The sequence below is a fragment of the Phaethon aethereus genome (genome assembly GCF_964289735.1).
Source record: "Phaethon aethereus genome assembly, chromosome: 16".
Classification (NCBI taxonomy): domain Eukaryota; kingdom Metazoa; phylum Chordata; class Aves; order Phaethontiformes; family Phaethontidae; genus Phaethon; species Phaethon aethereus.
The window spans coordinates 1,129,577-1,148,762 of NC_138592.1; the positions used below are offsets into that span (position 1 = coordinate 1,129,577).

Sequence of the window (19,186 nt, forward strand, 5' to 3'; positions counted from 1 at the left end):
CTGCCCCCCCCCCCCGGCTTCATCTCACCCCCGGTGTGTCCCTGACCCGCCCCGTGTGTGTTCCCCGGTGTGCGCCCCCTCCCCGGCCTGGCTCCCCCGGGCCTCAGACCGGTCACCTCAGCCCCCCCCGAGCCTGCGTCCCCGCCATGTCCCCGGTCAGGGGGCACCCCCCCTCCCCGCGCCTTGTGCCCCCCGTGTGGGGCCGCGGCGTGCCACCCCGCCGGGCGCAGGGGTGGAGGGTCCCCGACCCCCGGCGCTGCCGCCGGTCGGGGACGGGGCCAGCACTCCCCCGGTCCCAGCGCGCGCTGCCCAACCTTGCAGAGCCCCCGCCACCCCGGGCAGGGCCACCGCGTCACCTGCCTGCACCTGGGCACCGCTGCCTGCATCAGGGCACCGCTGCCTGCCCGCGGGCAGCCGCGGGGTGTGCGGGGCCGGGGGCTCGCAGAGCCTGCGGCGGGCAGGGGCGGGCATGGCGCCGGGCGCTCGGCCGTGCGGCCGCACAGACCTTCCTTGACGGAGCGGGACAAAGGTTTTGTTCTTCTCCCAACACTGCGGCCTTGTGCGGCCGCGGCGGGCAGCGGCGACAGGCAGCAGCCGGCGCGGCCCCGCGCTCCCACGCACGGCGCGGAGGGGGAGCGTCCCCTCCCTCGCGGGCTCCCGGCGCGGGCAGCGGCCGGGGCAGGACCGGGCAGCAGCCGCCGAGGACGGCGGCCGCGCTCCCCTCCGTGCCGGCCCGGCCGCCGCCGGCCCGGCCCCCGGCCCGGGGCAGCCAGGCCCTTCATGACGGAAGCCCGAGCGGGCAGCGCCCGGAGCGGGGACGGCGGCCGGGGCGGCCGGCAGCGCGGGGGACGAGGACAGCCGCGCCCCGTGCCCGCCGCGGCGCCCGCCGCCGGCCATGGGGAACGGCATGAGCCAGGTAACGGGGAGCGCCGGGTGGCCGCGGGCGGGCCGGCCGTGCCGCGGGGCCTCGGCCCGGCGCTGGCGCTGCGGGCGGTGCGCGGCCCGTGCTGCCGTGCCAGGCGCCCTTTCAGCGGCCGGCACCGGGTGCGGGTGCGGCACAGGGCTCGGCGGGGGGCAGCCCGTGTTCCCGCCGGCGGAGCGGAACCGGGGGAGACGCGGGCAAGGGGCGCTGTGCCGGCCCGCAGCCGGGCTGGGGGGCGGAGGGCAGCGAGCCCCTCCGAGGGCGGGGGGAACCTCTCCCAGTGCCCCTAAAAGCAGCTCCCGAGCGCGCCCCGGGAGCCCTGGGCGACCCTGAGCCTGGCGGTCCCGCAGCCCCTGCTCGGCGGGGCTGGGCTGGCGCTCAGCATCACTGGGCAGAGGGGACGGGCGCTATTCTGTGGTCGTTTGAGCTTCCCCTTGTCACAGGTGAACAGAGACACCTTCTGCGAGAATCTCCAGCTCCTAAGTTTTGAACACCCCTCCCCAGCACCATAACCCCTCGTTATCTGGGGCAGCGCCCGCTGCTGCAGCCGGGGCTGCACTGCCCTGTGTTCTCCGGCAAGGAGCGGGTCAGAAGGGTGCTGGGGCCCAAAAGTGCCCTTGGGAGCTACCCTTGCTAACTGACACCGCTACCAGCTCATTTCAGTGCCGCAGCTGCAAGTCAAAGGCACCCTGTCAACAGCAAATTGATCTAAAAATCTTAGGAACCATAAAAATACCCCTCTTTAAGCTGTTTGACCAAGAGAAGCGTTTCCAAACGTGGGCAGCGAGATAAGTGCGAGCACAGCTGTGCTGGTAGAAATCACCTCTGCCTGCTCAGGTGCCAGAGATCTCAGCAGGGGAACCGGCTGGACGCGGGGTGAGCAGCCTGGGGAGCCTCACTGCCCAGACTGGGAGACAGGGAAAATATAAAATAGCTCTGGGTAAGAAGGGATGCAAGATATCCTGCTTCTGCATCCGCAGTGCAATTAACGGAGGCATAGTCAATTATCTTTTCATCATGAGAAGTGGAATTTCACAAGGACAAGCTGCACCAGCACCGCTTCTGCCCTGGGGCTGGTGACTGTCACGTTAACGGCAGAACTTTTGCCTTTCCGACCGAGATCTCTGCTTCCCGTGGGGGGTCCCAGTGTGGTGGGTACCACAGCATGAGGTCACTGCTCACGCTGCCACTTCTTGTGTCCCACAGATCCTCCCCGGCCTCTACCTTGGGAACTTCATTGGTAAGCAGAACCCTGCCACCGCAGAGATGTCCTCCAGCCGGGGAGCTGGGCTTGCCACGGCCCACGGTTTGGTGCCACGAGGGAGCTCCCTGCCCACGCACCCTCACAGCGCCTTCTGCCGGCACTGCCCTCGGGTGGACTATGTCAGGGGGTCAGCAGTGGGCACTCGGCTTCTCCAGGGCTTGTCCAGCGCAGCGGGAGGGCTTGGGGGATCTCCTGGTGTGTGAGCACACGGTTCCTCATCTTTTAGCTGGTGGATGAGAGCTGTTCTCCAGTCCACCCTGCTCCCCATCACCCCAGTTTGCTTGAGCCCAGCTCAGGACGTCCCTCGGCTGGCAGAGCCCCTTCCCCTGCCTTCCCTGCCTGTCCCCAGCTGCCCCTGGGGAGGGGGGAGTGTGGGGGGCTCAGGCTCGAGCAGATGCAGGTGCTGAGCCTTCCAGCTGGGTAGCATGGACAGAGACGGTGAAGAGCGGGGCTAACTCAGGCCACATCTTCCTGTGCCAAGGTTTCCTCGGCTGCATTGAGCGATTTTCCTGCGCAAACCTCACACACCACGGCGCAAACCCCACAGCACGTTTGCTCGCGCCGCTTTCATGCCTCCCTGCCAGCAAACGCTGCCCCATGCCCTGCCAGCGCCCACTGCGTGCACCGCTCTGCGGCTTGGTTTGTGTTGGCAACGGCGAGAGTGGAGGCAGCAGGGGAAACGCAAGGCAGAAACCCTCTGCCTTCACTTCGGTTTCCTTATTCAACAGCTGCCCTGAGCTCCCGAGATGCACATGGGGGAAGGGGCTGAGAAGAGCCTTGGCCTTACCCGGGAAGGTCCTGGCAGCCTGTCCCTGAGGTGACGCTGTCGGCTGGGACCGGGAAGCCCCCGCAGCCATCCCGCTTCCCCTCCGCGAGGCAGTGAACTGGGCAGGCTGGAAGGGGATGGGGGCACGCGGCGGGGCGCCAGGGCAAGCCGGGCTTTGCTTTAAGAGAGTCCTGTGGGAGCTCACCCACGGCGGTGGGCTGTGCCGTGCACTTGAGCTGGCACGGACCCCGTGCTGGGAGCAGAGGAGCTGGTGGTGCCACACCAGCACGAGTGAGCAGGACCAGGGCGGCTTGGGGTGATGCACCCCAGTTTCACAGATGTAGCAGATGTGGGAGGGTGCTGCCCACCCTCAGGAGGGAGTTTCTCCTGGAGTCACCCCTTCTCATGCCAATTCACTATTTTAAGGGTTTTTTGTTGTCAGGGGGCAATTCATGACCAAGTACTGGCACCTGCCATGAAAAAACAGCATTTATTACTGCTCCCGCCTCCCAAACAGCTCAGCAGCTTGATTCCTGCTGCAAGTGCTGAGAAGGTTTAAAACCACTGGTGTGACCTGCTAAGAAAATGTCATTGGAACCAGAGCAGCAGCCCTGGCCAAGGCAGCCCCGTGTCCCAGGGAGCACCTTGGGGTGGGCTGGGGGGGCTGCAGGTGGCTGGGCACAGAGCAGCCAGGGCACCCAGCTCCCAGGTTCATCATGGGGGCTCCTGCAAGTTACCACTGACATGTGGTCTCGGCCCGATGCCACCCACGCATCGCTCTGCCGAGAGATCCAGGGCAACGACAGAGACTTCAGGCCTGCTGAATTAAGCTCTGACAGCTCAGAGACATCTTCTCCGACTGAAAGCTTGTCCGGCTGTAAGCCTTGGTGTCACTAATTGCCATCACTCTGCCTGCCCAAGGCGGGTGGGAAGGTGGTGGGTGCTGTGTGAGTCCCCACGAGGGTCCTCGCCTCCCAACCCACGCGCACACAGCACGGCTCACCCGCGGAGCGTCTCTCCCTCGAGACTCACTCCTATTAAAATTCACATCATGCCGTTAGCACATTGCGGTCTGCATTCCCGAGCCAAGGTTTTACACCACGTGGAAGTTTAGAAACCCCAAGCGATGAGATGGGAAAACGTTAGTCCTCCTCTCCCACAGCTCCCGCCGCATCCCCTGGTGGGGGCACGAAAGGGGGATGGCTACGAAGCTGCTCAGCCAGCGAGAGGAGCGCGCTCCCCTCCCAGCCAAACCGCCGCTGTGCTGGGCCAGCGGCCCCGGTCATGGCCAGGGTCACAGCCAGGGGTGCCGAAGCATTAGTGAGAAGCAGGTCGTCGCCCCAGGCAGCTGAGGATACCCCACTTCTGTGCGCGCAACTGCAGAGAGGACACGCGGAGCGCCGCAAGTCGCGGTTCAGGTGTTTTCTGCAGATGTCTTGGGTGCTCCAGGGGAGCTCAGTCAGGCTGAGCCAAACTCTGGGTTGATAGGAATGGCTGCAGCTCCACCTCTGTAGTTAACAAGGTAAAGGCGATCGCTCAGGCTGCAGCAGGTCCCGTTGCTATGTGCATGTTTGCATGGGGAGGTGCGGGCAGGGAGCGCGTCCCCTCCCCAAGCTGGGGACAAGTACAGGCAGGCGGGAAGCTGCCTGCTCGCAAAGGAGGGAGTTTTTCCAAGCAGATGTGAATTCTCACCAGCGAGGTCAAGTGCCTTCGGAGGGAGGAGGCCTCTGGTTCGGTATCAAGGGGTTTGCGTTCCAGATTTCCAGGGTGCGTTTGCGTACTTGCCCATGTCTGCGCCGCTGCACGTGGAGGGTGCGATGCAGCCGATCCTCTGGAGCAAGGCTTTGCGTGCTGGGCTGTCTGCGGGAGCACGGCGGATGTGCTTGTGGGAGGAGAAGGGTAACAAACAAATACATGCTAATATCTAGTTTTACCCTTTAGATGCCAAAGACCTGGAGCAGCTAAGCCGGAACAAGATCACGCACATAGTTTCGATCCATGAATCTCCCCAGCCCTTGCTGCAGGTAGGGTCCCGTGCCCGAGACCACCATGTAGATCTCTGCAGCTCCTTCCATCCTGCAGCATCTTCCTTCCCCCTCCGAGCATCCCATGGCACATACACCTCTCTCCGGTCAGTGGTCCCGGGGGAGCTGGGCAGCCCCCCCAGCATGGGAAACTGGCCGTCCTGTGACTATAACCCGGCCTTGAACACTGACGGGAAACTGTTTCCAGCTCTCCAGCCTCATCTTGTTTCCCACCCCTCCCACGAATTCCCCCCCCCCGCCCTCCCCCTGCCAAGGGAGGGGGCGGCCCCATCCCCACGCAGGGGGCTGCTGCACTGGGGGAGCGAAGCCCCCAGGCAGCACTGGGGCGAGGAGCAAAGGCACTGCCAGACCACCTGCAAGCGTGCGTGACCCCCCCCCAGCTCCCTGAGCTTCTCCTCTTCCTTTTGTGCCTTCCAGGACATTACCTACCTTCGCATCCCCCTGCCCGACACCCCCGAGGCCAACATGTGAGTACCCCAGAGAGGCCAGGGCCGGCTCGGGGCACACGGGGGGGCCATCGGGGGTGAGGGCTCACAGCACCCCGAGCCCTTGAGGTGCTGCCTTCAGTGCCTCAAGCACAGCGGGCTGGAGGCACGATGCCCCGGTGCTGGGGACCACCTCTGGCCCCCGACAGCATCCCAGCTCAGTAACTGCGGGGGAGCGGGTCCCTGGGGCGAGGCGAGGGGCAGCCTCTCTGCAGCACCCATGGAGAGGAGCAGTGAGCGTCGCCCAGGAGGTGCCTGGAGGGGCCAGAGCGGGTCAAGGGCGTTGGTGTGGCTGGAGGCGTGAGCAGCCAAGCTCCCGCTGCCCCGGCATAAGTCACACGAGTCCCCGGGCAGCCCCGCACGTCCCCAGCACAGCTGCACAGTGGCACCCGCTCCCATCCCCAGCACGGCACGAGCTGGCCCGTGCACCTTCCCTTGGGAAACAACAGCACTGAGCTGCTCAGGTCTCAGCAGCTGCTGGCAGTGCCTGTAAAGCAACAGGCAGTTTATGTTAGTGCTTCACCCTCAAACACACAGCCTGCTCTGCCTGCAGCCTAAAAATCCTGTTCCACCCCTGAAGTCCTTATTCTGTCTGGTTTATTCTTCCTGCTAGCAAGAGGCACTTCAAGGAATGCATCAGTTTTATCCACCAGTGTCGCCTGCACGGAGGGAACTGCCTCGTCCACTGGTAACACTTCGTTCCCCGTGCCCAATGCCATGTCCCCAGGCCCCAGCCCCCCTCTTTGGCTGCAGACCCCTGATCAAAGCCAGCCTGTGCCAGAGGGCTCCATGCCCACGGATCCACCCAGGATCCACCCTCGGCTGTGGCTTGTGCCTCAAACCCAGGCAGCCCTGGAGACGGGGCAGCTTTTTGCTGCAGCTGAGCCAGCGTGAAGAGCGAGGTTTGGGGCAGGCGGCCAGGCAGCGGCTGCTGCTCTCGCTTCCCCGGGGAGGAGCGGGTATTTATAGGCACTGATGGAGAGGACCTTGGAAGGCTTAGGCCTCCCAGAGAGCAAGTTCTCGGAGAAGAGGAACCAAAATAGCGGGAGCAGAGCGATGGAGGAAGGGGCGAGCGTGGGGTCGGGGTGGTGCTGCCAACAGCAGCCCCTTCTGCCTTTTCCCTTGCCAGCCTCGCTGGCATCTCCCGCAGTACCACCGTGGTCGTCGCCTACGTCATGGCCGTCACGGAGCTGAGCTCTCAGGAGGTGCTGGAGGCCATCCGAACCATCCGGCCTGTCGCCAACCCCAACCCCGGCTTCAGGCAGCAGCTGGCTGAGTTCGGCGGCGGCGCAGCCCGCAAGGTGGGACCAGCCTCTGCCACCCGTGCTCTGCTCCGCAGCTGAGCCTGCCCACGGGTCTCAGAGCAAGGACGAGTCCCCAGGGGACCAGGTTGCTTCCCGCTTCCCTTGCTGGCAGGCTTGGACCTGCCCTTGGAAACAGACACCTTAATTTGCTTCTCCCTCCTTCCCCAGGTCCGCAGGCACCTGAAGCAGAGGTATGGGACATGCCCTTTCAACGATGAGGAAGAAATAAAGGCCTTGCTGCCGGCGGGGAGAGGAGGACCGTCCAGGACGGAGGGAGCTCTGCAAGGACTGGTCCCAAGGGCCAGAGACATCAGGAGCACGACTCCCTTCCTACTGCGGGTGAAGAGGACGTTCTCCTGCATCCCGGCTTGTCTGAAGTGACCCCAGCCAAGGGAGAGCAGCGAGAATCACCCAACAGCCTGGGAGAGACGAAGGAGCCACAGCACAGCGGGGCGGGGGGAGCACCGGGCCGGGGAGCCGCGCCAGGCGCAGCTCCTTCTTCTCTTCTGGGGTGTGAGTGTGCCATCCTCTGTGCCGGCTCTCAGCTGCCGGGAGGGATTCGTGTGCGCTGCCGGGCTCTGCAGCGCGCGGCACGCTCAGCCTCTTCGCATCCAGCGTACGGGGGACGCCGGTGAAAGGCGCAGGTCTCTGCCCCGCGGTCACCGCAGGCTCCTGCTCGGGGCAGAGCGACAGAGGGGGTCTCTCCTGCCGCGGGACCAGCACCCAGGTGATGCCGGCAGCAGCTTTAGCACTTGGGTACCCACCGCACGGGCCGCGGGGTGCACAGGGTGCGGGAGAGCCGGCGCTCCCCTCGGAGCGGTTTCCCCGCCAGCAGCCCAAGCTCCCAGAGCCGAGGCGGCTGCGGAGCGGGGACGCGTGGGTGCGTTAGCAGGTAATGCCACCATGCCGGCTCCCAGGCAAGGGCCCAGCTCCAGCCCGGCAAAGCACAAGCCCTGAGCAAGCGCTGTAGTTTAGGAATCCATTGCACCTCATTCCTGCCCGTCCCAGGGCGCACTCTTTAAAAGGTGGGAACTAAGCGTTTAACCTGGCCAGACCTCACTAAAGCAGAGCCTTAAGCCGTTTTGCTTAAAGACTTTCTATGTCCCCCCAGTAATAAACACCTATTTGCCGCGGTCTGACTGGGCAGTGCCTGACTCCCCTGCCATGGCCGGAGCGGGACGGGGACGCCGAGGAGGAAGGTCCCAGCGTGGGGCAGGTCTGGAGGCTGCTGCTGGCCGCTCTCTGCAGCCCAGGGAGGAGTGGGCTGGGGACGCTGGCACGCCTGGGCAGGGACCCCCCGGCTGCCCCGCGGGAGGGTTACAAGAGAGGCCAGAGACGCGCGTGCCACAGCAGGGCTCTCTGTGGGGACAGGGACCGCTCCAGGAGAGGTCGGGCAGGCGCTCGCGTGGGGCCTGTTTCACTGCGGCCTCCCCGTGTCCGGGAGCGCCAGGTCCGGGAGCCGGCTGGCTCCAGCTGCTGGGAGCACTGGGAGCCTGGCACCAGCTCCCCCCAGACCTGTTCTATTTACACCTTTCCCTGGGGCAGAGTCCCAGGTGGGGAAGATGCTGGGGATGCCCAGCCGGGTCATCAGCATCTCCCCTGCTGGGAGCCAGAGAGTGTTTCTGGGGTTCCCCTCGCCCCTGCCAGCCCCCTCCCACGGCGGAGGGTGTCCCCTGGGAGCCAGACGGGGCCAGGGCCAGGTGCCTGCAGGGAGGTTTCCAGCTCTGCGTGTGGTGAGGTGCCAGGCATGGGGTCCCAGAGTGAAGGAACTTCCCGGTAAGCAGGGACTGCCTCTGCCCTGGCTGCTGCCAGGAGACGTCAGAGCGGGACAGGGCATGCCCATCAGTAATTAATAATGGCTCATTTACCCCTGCGTGGCAGCTGTGGCTGAAGATGAGCAGCTGGTTGGGCATCCTGAGGGTCCCTTGGTGCCCACCGTGCCGGTGCTTGGGCAGTGCAGGGCCCCACGTGCTGTGGGTGCTGCAAGGGGTGCATGGAGCGGCAGGGCAGGAGGGTGGCTGAGATGGCATTACACCCGCTGCCCGGGCTGGTGTGCCGTGCTCCACCTTTTGGCACCCAAAGCTTCCCCGTTCATTTACATTAAGGTAATTTATGAGGGTGCTGCAATGGCTGCAGCTCCTGGGAGCCCAGAAGCTCCTGCATAAGCAGCCCCGTGGCAGGACCCGCACACCCGCTCCTGTTTCATGTCCGCAGAGTTTCAGGGCTGTGGTTCCTCCCTGCTGCCAGCGCCTGCCTGCCTGGCTGGGTGCTGCCTTGGGCTCACCCAGGCAGGCTGGGACCCCGACTCCCACCTCGCTGGGTAGACACCGAGCCCACGGGGTAACCGGGTGTGCATCGTCCCCTGCTGCTCCTGCACCCTCCGCCGTGGGGTCCCCCTCTCCTCCCAGCCCCTGCCAGGCTGCTCTCCCCGCTCCCTCGCCCCCAGGCCAGCACCTTTTGGCCCCCCAGCACCCAGCAGCGTAGTGGCCCCATGCCCCAGGACCACGGACCCAGGATGGATGTGTGCCTCGTGCATGTCTGCACCCTCCCATCAGCCCCACACTGGGACACGCTGTGCCAAGGCGTTTACACCCGGGGATTCCCTGTTCACACTGTAAACCCATGGTGAGGCCGAACATTGAGCAATGGCACATCCATCCCAGCTCCACGGCACAGCAAAATGTATTTATTTTGGCAGATCTGGTTTGCACAACTGGAAAAAAACAGGTGACGGCAGGGTTAGCTCCAAGTTAATGTTTGACTCCTTTTGAAGCCCATTTCGGCACGAAAAGTTTAAGGGTTAAGCAGCTTCACCTTCCCTGTGCAGCAGCACAGCAGGGAAACCAGCTCCTGAGCATCTTCGCTGATGCTGGGGTAATTAGATCCCACAGGTCCTGCGCATCGCGGCGCGGCTGTTCATCACACAAGATGAAATCCCTGGCTGATAAAGGCTTGTCCGGTCGGGCTGGGGCTGGCTAATGAGCCAGTGGCTCCAATTATCTCCCGGCCTTGGAGGTAATCTGTGCAAGCTGTTGAGAGAGGCTGTGCAATGACCCCCCGCCACCGCCCCGCTGCCCAAGGCAGAAAGGGGAGATGCAGATCCTCCATTGGGCTGTTCCGGGTCCTTTTGCCAGAACACGGCCCCAACTTGCCCGGATGAGGGGCACGGGAGTGGCCAGGGCACTGACCCAGTAGAGGCGCAGCCGGCTGGAAATCCCCTCCTTGCTGGCGTGGCGCAGAGAGCGGAGCAGCTTCCTGTGCCGCCCCGAGCGTGGCAGGCTGCCAGCCCGGCCACGGCAGCACCCGCGAGCATGGTCCAATGCTGCACTGGGCGGGTGCTACCTGCCACCCCTCTCCCCCTCCCCAAACCGGGACTCCCCCAGCTCCCAGAGCCCAGAGCCGCAGTGCTGGCATTGCCACCGCCTCCTCCTCCCAGGCAGGGAGAGCTGTGCCGCAGCCAGCCCCGGGTTGCCGGCAGCCCCATGCCCCAAGCAGGCGCAGGCAGGGAGGGCAGGCTTTGCTCTGCGGCAAAGAGGCCACGGACAGGCACAGGAAGGAAAGCAAACCCATGGCAGCGTGGCTGGCTCGTACACCCTTGCGTGGCCCCGTGTGCCCTCTGTGCCATGTGGCCGTGCCCCCCTCCCCATGTCCTTCAGGAAAGCCCGGGGCTGGGTGTCATGCCGCCGCTTATTCATTTCGAGGTTTTGCAGCCCTGAGCCGCCCGCCAGCTCTCGGGAGCCTCGGCTCTCCTCCCCACGAGAGGTGACTTTCTCTGACTCAGAGCTGGAAAGGAAACCCAGCGGGCTGCGAAAGGAGACCCAGTGGGCTGCGGGCCGGGCGGAGGGGCTGGGTTTCCCTGCGCGGCGACACACGGCTCTGCAGCTGGGGTGGGCAGAGGCCACACTGCCAGCCAGCTCCATCCCTGTCCTACGCGGGGTGAAACCCCTCTTCCCCTTTCCAAAAGGAGAGCTGGGCCACGCTCCTCGCTGAAGGGAGGGACGGACCCTCCTGGCAGCCGTGGCACTGAGGAAGGATGCTCAGGAGCCAGCCGGGAGCGAAGAGGCTGTCTGGGACCCTGTGCTGGCCCCAGCCCTCTCCTGGCGCTGACGCCCGTCTCACCCACGTGTGCACCAACACGTGCACCCACCTCCCCGCAGAGCAGCACAGCACGAGGAGCCGCTTCCTGAGGCGTGGGAAGGCCGGTGCCCAGAAGCGCCGTGACCACGGGCGCCGCAATCTCCTCCATGGGGACGGCTTCTGCCAGGAACCCTGGGGCCGGTGGGGAGCTGGGTGGGTGCGGGATGAGTCAGGCTCCCTCGCGGGCCTCCAGCAGCCCTTGGCACAGCTCATCTCGGCCCTTCCCACCTGGTTCCCGTTCGACTCAGCACCCAGAGCCCTGCGAGGCAGATGGGAGCGTTAGAGCGGAGGGGAGATTTGAGAGATGGGGCAACGTCACTGCCTACACCAGCCTGGAAACCCCGTGCCCGTTCCCGCAGCTCCCCACACCCGTGGGCTGAGATGCTGGTCCCACAGAAGGATGCGGGGCAGGGAGGGTCCTGGTCCCCGAAGGAGGAGGACAGGGGGAGTGGGGTCCCCGGTCCCCTGCGGGGAGTATGCTGGAGTCCTGAAAGCCTGAAGGCAGGGCCCGGGGCGGGGAGCAGGGTGTCCCCTGTGCTTTTTGCTGTCCTGTCCCCTCTCCCTTGGGTGTGAGGTGCCTGTCCCCTCTCCCGTGGGCTGCTCCGTGTCCCGCCCCCCCTCGCCGGGCTGGCAGCGCAGCCGGAGCCGCCGGCGGGCGGGAAAGGGAAAGTGAAACCCGGGGCCGCGCTTTCGCTTTCGCCGCTCCGGTGCCTTCCCTCGGGGCGGCGGGGCCGGGCCGGGCGCGGGGCCGCCATGGCGGAGCCGGGGGCGCCCATGCGGCTGAAGGAGTGGCTGATCGCGCAGATCGACAGCGGCCGGTACCCGGGGCTGCGCTGGGAGAACCGGCACCGGACGCTCTTCCGCATCCCCTGGAAGCACGCGGCCAAGCAGGACTACCGGCAGCAGCAGGACGCCGCGCTCTTCAAGGTACCCCGGGCTCCCCGGGACCCCCGCCCGGCTCCGGGAGCACCCCCGGGGCTCCCCATTGCCCTGCTCCATGGGCACCCTTGAGACCCCCCACCCAGCTCCGTGCGCACTCCTGGTACCCCCTGCCCGCCTCTGGGAGCACCCCCGGGGCTCCCCATTGCCTGGCTCCATGGGCACCCCCTGGTCCCCCCACCCAGCTCTGTGCGCGCCCCCACGACTCCCCATTGCCCGGCTCCGTGTGTACACCCGGGACCTCCCAGCACCCAGCTCCCCACTGCCCGCCAGGGCACCTGGCCCCCACTCCCTGCTGCCCCTCACCCAGCCCCAGTGGACTCGTACCCTGGTGGGCCCCCGGACAGCGGAGCGGGGGGCCGGGGTGCCGGCAGCCCCCTCAGCACAGGACACCCTCTGCCCGGCAGGCTTGGGCCGTCTACAAGGGGAAGTACCACGAGGGGACGGACAAGGCCGACCCCTCCACCTGGAAGACGCGTCTCCGCTGCGCCCTCAACAAGAGCACCGACTTCCAGGAGGTGCCCGAGCGGAGCCAGCTGGACATCTCCGAGCCCTACAAGGTGTACCAGATCGTATCCGACGGCGCTCGGGACGCAGGTACATCCCTGCCGTCCCTCCTCCTGCGCTGGACTTGGGGCTGATGCCTGTGCCATGCCTGTACGAGCCCCATGTCCCCCCTCCCCACTCCTCTTCCTCTGCGGGTGTCCCAGGCAGCCGGGTGCCTTTCCAGGGGCTGTTGCTGCCATTGGCCGGGGGCTCAGCGGGTTTTCCTTGCTCTCCGCAGAGAAGGACGATGCCGCGCGGTCCCCAGCCAGCGAGGATCAGCAGGTGAGCCAGCCCCCCGCCCCGTGCCGTCCGCTGCAGGAGCTGCCTGCGGGCTGGAGAAGGTGGAAGCCGCAAATCCCCCTTCATCTGCTGGCTGTTCCCCTGCCTGCACGCTGCCTGCATCCATCCCGCCGGGCAGCTGGCTCCCTCGAGCATCACTGCAGGTCCCCTGTGCCACGCAGCCGCCAGGCTCAGGCTGGGGATCTGCCAGCACACGGGGTCTGTGGTGGAGGCAGGAGCCGGCTCAGGGCCCCCGCTGCCGGCACAGCCCTCACCGCAGCCGCTCTCCTCCCCAGGGCAGTGCCACGGGGAGTCCGGAGGATGAGAGCAAGAAGGGCGTGATGGAGACGTGCCACGTGTCTCCGCTGCCCCGGCTCTCTGCCCACCCAGCCGAGCGAGGTGAGGAGGGTCCCCGGCAGCGGGATGGGGCTGGGGGCAGGGAGCACACGCTGCCTGGCAGGAGCGACCCCGCTCTCCGCAGCCCTGCGCCCCGTCCCTTGTGCAGGCAATGCCTGGGGGCTCCCTCCTTGCCCCAGAGCGAAGCCGCTTGATCACGCACTTACGGGCTGTTCCGAGGCCCGGTACGGAGCAGCAGCGGTGGGAAGCACCCTGCTGCCTGCCTGGCCCTGGGGCTGGGCTGGGACAGCACCCAGGGGCTCTCGGGGAGAGCTGCCCACGTCCCTTTGCCACCTCATCTCTGCCCTGGCCCAGGGTACCACGTGAGGGGAGTCTTCTATGGCTGGAACCCAACCCACGGCCACCTCCTCCCCGGACCCCTGTCCTACCTCCCCGTGGAGGACGTCAACAACTCAGGTAGGAGCCGTGCTGGCCGGGCAGCGCCCTGGGCAGCCCCCCTGGCCGGGCTGCCCGCGAGCTGACCCCCCGCCTCGCCCCAGACTGCTGGCTCCATGTCCGCCTCTACTACTGTGACGTGCTGGTGAAGGAGATCACCACCCGCACGGCCGAGGGCTGCCGCATCACCTCCCGCGCCGTGCCGGCCGACAGCGAGCGCCTCTATGGCCCCTCCTGCATGGAGCAGATCGAGTTCCCCCCGCCACGGGCGCTCGGCGGCAGTGGCCGGGTGGCCGGCATGACCGACGTGCTGGAGCGGCTCCTGCCCCACCTGGAGCGCGGCGTGCTGCTGTGGGTAGCGCCCGAGGGGGTCTTCATGAAGCGCCAGTGCCAGGGCAGGGTGTACTGGAACGGGCCACTGGCCCCACACAGAGACTGGCCCAACAAGCTGGAGAGGGAGAAGACCTACAAGCTGCTGGACACGCAGCAGTTCCTGCAGCGTAAGTGCCCGCCCGCTGCCCTGGGCACAGGGGCTCTGCCAGCCCCTGCCCCGGGAGACCCCAGGCCCCTGGGGAATGGGGGGCAGGCCCTGCCCTGGCGCGGCTGCTCGGGGCCATGGGGCCCCCGTGTCCCCTGATGGGGCCGGTGTCTTGCAGAGCTGCGGGGGTACCTGAGCCACGGGCAGCCCACGCCGCAGTACCAGATCCACCTGTGCTTCGGGGAGGAGTACCCCACCAGCGCCGGGCACCACTTCCAGAAGCTCATTATGGCCCACGTGAGTACGCGCCGGGGCTGGCGCTCGCGGCGGCACCGAGCCAGGCGCCAGAGCCGTCGTGGTCAGGGGCCACACAGACCCGTGCCCGTCCTCCGTCGGCTCTGTGCCTCCGCAGGTGGAGCCGGTGTTTGCGCGGGAGCTCTTCCATCATGCCCAGCGCACGGGACCCACGCTGCTCTGTGACTCCCCCCAGCCCTGCGCCCCCGGCACCTCCAGCCACATCATCCGCGTCCTCAAACAGCTCTGCCAGCCCTGAGCCCGGCTGGGCGGGAGAGGAGAGCCCAGTCGCAACAAAGCCTCGGAGCGGGATGCTCTGCCGCCCCACGGCCCCGCTCCGGCCACGTTCCCCGCACAGGGTGCTCAGCGCTGCGGGGCCAGACGCGGGCGAGTGCCGGCCGGGGTGGGCAGGCAGCTGCCGCCCCCGCGCAGATCGCTGTATTTATTCCCTGGGAGCCACCCGGGTGGGATTTGCTGTGCGCTTGTTGGGTGAGCCGAGGCAGAGCCAGCTCCGTCCTCGTGCCTTGCGCCGCTGGGACTCGCCATTCGCCGACCTTAGAAATAAAGGTTGTGTTTTGGCACCGCTGGCTCCGGCGTGGGGGGCTGGCGCCACACCGAGGGGGATGCCGGGGGGGAGCAGAGCCTCATACTGTGGGCAAAGCCGGCTCAGCCCCAGCCGCAGGGGACAGCATGAGCCGACCGCCTTGCCCCTGCGTTGGCTCAAGTCCCGTCCTGCCCCTGGTCCCCAGCCCCTTGGCAGGGGTGCAGGCAGCGGCGAGGTGCCCGTTAGCTGCTCTGCCCACCCGGCAGCACGGGAGCCTGTCCCAGAGGCACCCGCTGCCTGTGCCTCGGTTTCCCCTGGCGAGTGGGGTGAGGGGGCTCCTGGGCGGTGGGGGCTGCGCTGCACCCTGGAGGCCATGTCCCCAGCTGGTGAACATGGTGTGGGGGCCAGGCGTGGTACAGGGAGCTGGCACAGAGCAGGGAGCCAGGGTGGTGCACGGGAGCCGGGACGGTGCACGGGAGCCAGCACAACTCCAGGCTGGGGGCGGGGGCCGAGGCACTGGGGTGGGCGGGGGGGTGTGGGGAGCCGAGGGCTGGCAGCAAGCCCCGGCCCTGCCAGCAGCACCCCGCTCAGCCCCCCACCACCCCGGCCAGGGCCTGGCTGCGCAGCGTGGGCAGAGCAGGATGAGACCCAGGTCATGGGAACCTCCCGTGGGAAGAGGGGCTGGGGGAGCCGGGGGCCGTGCCCAGGGCTCGGCCGAGGCCAGTGCTGCCCGCCTCTGCCCCGGGGAGGCCGTGGCCATGCCAGCCCTGGAGCCGCTGGCTGCTGGCCGCAGGCCTTGGCGGCACGTCCATCCGTCCGTCCGCAGGGACCGGCGCTGGACGGCGGAGCCCCGCTCCGCCCTGGGCGGCCCTGGAGAGGAGGGGCCCGCCGCCCCCTCGCCGACCAGGCGCGGGAGGCTGGGCCGCCAGTGGGTTTTAACGGGCCGTGCCGGGGCGGTGCGGCAGAGAGGGAGCGGCGGCGGCGCGGGAGGGCTGCGGCTGGCCGGGAGGATGCAGCCGGACCTCCCCGTCGGCGACGCGGCGCTGCGCAGCCCGCCGGCCCCCGAGCCGGCCAGCGGCCCCTTCCCCAGCCCCGAGGCCACCAAGCCACCCTACAGCTACATCGCCCTCATCACCATGGCCATCCAGAGCGCGCCCGAGAAGCGCATCACGCTCAGCGGCATCTACCGCTACATCATGGGCCGCTTCACCTTCTACCGCGAGAACAAGCAGGGCTGGCAGAACAGCATCCGCCACAACCTCTCCCTGAACGAGTGCTTCGTCAAGGTGCCCCGCGACGACAAGAAGCCGGGCAAGGGCAACTACTGGACGCTGGACCCCGACTGCTACAACATGTTCGAGAACGGCAGCTTCTTGCGGCGCCGCCGGCGCTTCACCAGGAAGAGGGGCCTCCACGAGGCGCCGGGCACCGAGGGGGACGAGGGGCGCGGGAAGCCCCCCAGGCAGCGGGCACGGGGGCCGCCCGCCACCCCGCTGCCCAAGGAGGGGAAGGCGGAGGGGGGCTATGCCTCTCCGGTGGCCGCGGGGCCACAGGGCCTGCCAAGCCCCACCACGCTGCCCGAGGGCACCGGGGTGCCGGGGTGCACCGAGCCCTGCGCCCGGCGGCAGCCACCCAAGGCCAGGCAGCCCTGCCTGTACCTGCCGGACGCGCCGCAGCCCAAGGGGCCGTTCTTTGCCCCCTCGGAGAGCCGCCCGCCCAAGGAGACTGTCTTCGGGGGGCTCCCGGCGGCGCTGCAGCTGCCCCGGCCAGGTCAGTACCCGCTGCCCGGCGAGCGCCCGGCGCCGCACCCCGCCCTGCTGCCCGCCCTGCTGCCCGCCCAGCCCAGGGACCCCCCGCAGGACTCCCCGGCCCCCCCCGGCACCCCCCCGGCACAGCTGGAGGGCGAGGAGCCGGCCGCCCACGGGCTGGGGCCAGGCCAGCCTTTTGGGCAGGTGCCCCCCGCGTTCCCTGGCACCCTCCTGGGCACGGGCAAGCCCCCTCCGTCCTGCTTTCTGGAGGGGGAGGGCTACGCGCAGCCCCCCCTGCCTGTTTTCGGCTCCTTCTGCCGGTCAGGGCCCGAGGCCCTGGGCAGCAGCTACCAGTGCCGGGTGCAGGCGCTGAGCTTCTGCGTGAAGGAGCGGCCGTGCGGCCCAGCGCTGGAGCACATCCTGGCCGCAGCCCCCCCGGCCCCTGCCGCCCCCCGCCAGCCGCCCTTCGGGGCCGCGGGGCCGCGGGCGGGCGAGCCGAAGGAACCGTGGGGGCCGGGGGGTGCGATCCCGTTGCAGGGGGGCAACGGCTACCACCTGGGGCTGCCCCCCTGCCTCTACCGGACACCCGGCATGTTCTTCTTCGAGTGAGGGACCGGCCCACCCCGGGACGCCCCCGGCCCCGGCACCGAATAAAGCACGTTCCCCAACGCTGCCTCTGTGGTCTCTGCGCCCCGCTCGGGGTGGGCAGCGCGCAGGGGCGAGCTGGGGACCCTCTGCCCCAGCCCGGGCACTGGCTGGGGGACGTGCGTCCCCGAGGCCACCCGGCGCAGCCCTCGTCCCCGCTGGCCCCTCCATCGGCGAGCACTGGCCGGCCGGTGAGGCCGTGGCGGGACGGGGCATGGCCTGGGTCAGGTCCTGCGTCCCCAGGAGATGCTGGGGACAAGGTCCTGCCCCAACGCAGGGCCGACAGCCCCCAAAGCCCCGTCCCGGGGTAACAGGAGGGAACCTCGTCCATGAGGGGCAGGGGGATGTGCCGCGGCAGGAGCGAGCCCCCGCTGCGTCCCGCTGCCGCCTCCCTGCACCTGCGCCTGCTCAGAGTGCCCGGCTTCGCCCCGGGTGCCACACGTGGCACAACCGGCACCAGCCTCAGCTCGTGGCCCTGCTCACGGGGGGGCGGTGGCACGGTGTAAGGGGGCTCTGTGCTGGGGGGGGACAGGGCTCCCTCCCCTCTCTGTCACTGCTCAGGGCTGTGCGGGTGGCTGCCGGGGTCCCACCAGGTCCCTGCAGACACCCCGCGGCCAGGGCACCCCCCGCAGCTGGGCTGTGCCAGGCGCTGCAGCTGTGATGGGAACGGCCGGGAAAAGCGGATTCCTCCAACCTGAATCACGCCGGGCGGTTGCCGGTGAGGAGACACCGGCTGAGTCACCGCTGCTGGCACTGGGCTGGGCACGGGGCCTGCCCTGGCTGGCCAGGCTGGGGGGCTCCGGGGCAGTCGGGGGTCCCCAGACAGCCCTGGGCTGGGACCTGGCCGGCAGCCCCTTCCCACGCACCGCTGGGACGCCCGGGCCAGCGTCTCTGCAGTGCTGGAGCGGGGCCAGAGCAATGCTGGCAGGGCGGGGGGCTGTGCCCCTGCCCGTGCCCGTGCCCCGGTCCTGCCCACCACAGGCTGGGAGAAGGGTGACCCCAGGAGCAGCAATGCCCGGACCCCACGGCACAGCCAGCCCCGGGGCAGGCACGGTGGGAGGACGCTGGGCTGGCGGGGGCTCTCCACGCTGCTGCGGGGAGAGGGTTTGCGGCAGACCCTCCCCGGCCCCCCCAAGGCCAACAGCACCCCAGCTTGGCCAGTTCCGGGGGTCTCTGCAGGGGCCAAGCTGGCACCGAGGGACAGCGCTGGCGTCACTCAGGGACCAGGAGCACCGCGGCCGCATCAGCCCCGTTATCAGCCCCCAGACGGCTGCTGCTGGGCCATGGCCGCATCCCAGCCCCGGACAGGGCAGGGGGGGCCGCCCTTCGTCATCGGGGATGGCCGCTCAGCCCTCGGCCTCTCTTTTCTCCCTTCTTTTTCTTTTCTTTTTTTTTTCCCCTCCCCAGTGGAAAACAATATTTGAGCGCCTACATCATGCTGGCGTCTCCGGAGCGGCCGGCGGCGAGCGCGGCTGACCTCAGCCCCCTCCTTCACGCGGTCCCCGGGGGCGCGGGAGGAAGCGAGCGCCGCGGCCGTGCCCAGGGGCCGTCTGGTTCCCACGCAGCGCGGCCGGGCCCATCGCCCACCCCGGCTCCCGCCGCCGCCTGGGAACACGCGGCCCTGGCCCCACGCAGCACCCCGGGCTGGGGTCCCTCGCGCTGGGAGCAGCGTGGCATCACGTGGCGCATCGCATTGCCCCCTGAGCTGCAGCCCCCGGGGATGGGACCCTCGTCCCGCAGAGCCCGGCTGCCTGCACCGCCCCGGGCATGCAGACCAGGGCCCATGGGCGCTCCCGGTGCTCCCCTTCTCCGCGCCTGCCCTGGCTCCCGGCTGCGAGCCCGCTGCTCTCCCTGCCCCCCCGGCTCACTGCCGGCTCGCGGTGGGTGGCCTGGCCCCTGGCCCGCTCGCCCGCTCCCATTATGGGCCGTGCCGCAGCCGGGGACTGGGCTGCACCCGGTCACGGGGCGAACCTGCTGCCGCTGCCGGCGGTGCTGCCG

General features: G+C 68.3%; 3 protein-coding genes across 3 annotated transcripts; all 3 read left to right on the forward strand.

The window, feature by feature from the left end:
- Positions 1-895: 895 nt before the first annotated feature.
- Positions 896-7,167, forward strand: DUSP15 (dual specificity phosphatase 15; the record flags this gene model as incomplete). Its single annotated transcript, XM_082007312.1, has 7 exons — positions 896-916; positions 2,129-2,162; positions 4,894-4,976; positions 5,415-5,464; positions 6,096-6,170; positions 6,612-6,783; positions 6,955-7,167. The coding sequence occupies 7 exons, from the start codon at positions 896-898 to the stop codon at positions 7,165-7,167; spliced, it is 648 nt and encodes a 215-aa protein (XP_081863438.1).
- Positions 7,168-11,504: 4,337 nt separating this feature from the next.
- LOC309410835 (interferon regulatory factor 4-like) lies at positions 11,505-14,815 on the forward strand. Its single transcript, XM_082007311.1, has 8 exons — positions 11,505-11,850; positions 12,270-12,459; positions 12,647-12,690; positions 12,984-13,086; positions 13,399-13,500; positions 13,584-13,979; positions 14,136-14,254; positions 14,370-14,815. The coding sequence occupies exons 1-8, from the start codon at positions 11,677-11,679 to the stop codon at positions 14,508-14,510; spliced, it is 1,269 nt and encodes a 422-aa protein (XP_081863437.1). The 5' UTR covers positions 11,505-11,676; the 3' UTR covers positions 14,511-14,815.
- A 402-nt stretch (positions 14,816-15,217) lies between these two features.
- FOXS1 (forkhead box S1) lies at positions 15,218-17,152 on the forward strand (the record flags this gene model as incomplete). The annotated part of the gene is made up of 1 exon (XM_082007301.1): positions 15,218-17,152. The coding sequence occupies exon 1, from the start codon at positions 15,437-15,439 to the stop codon at positions 17,150-17,152; it is 1,716 nt and encodes a 571-aa protein (XP_081863427.1). The 5' UTR covers positions 15,218-15,436.
- Positions 17,153-19,186: the final 2,034 nt, after the last annotated feature.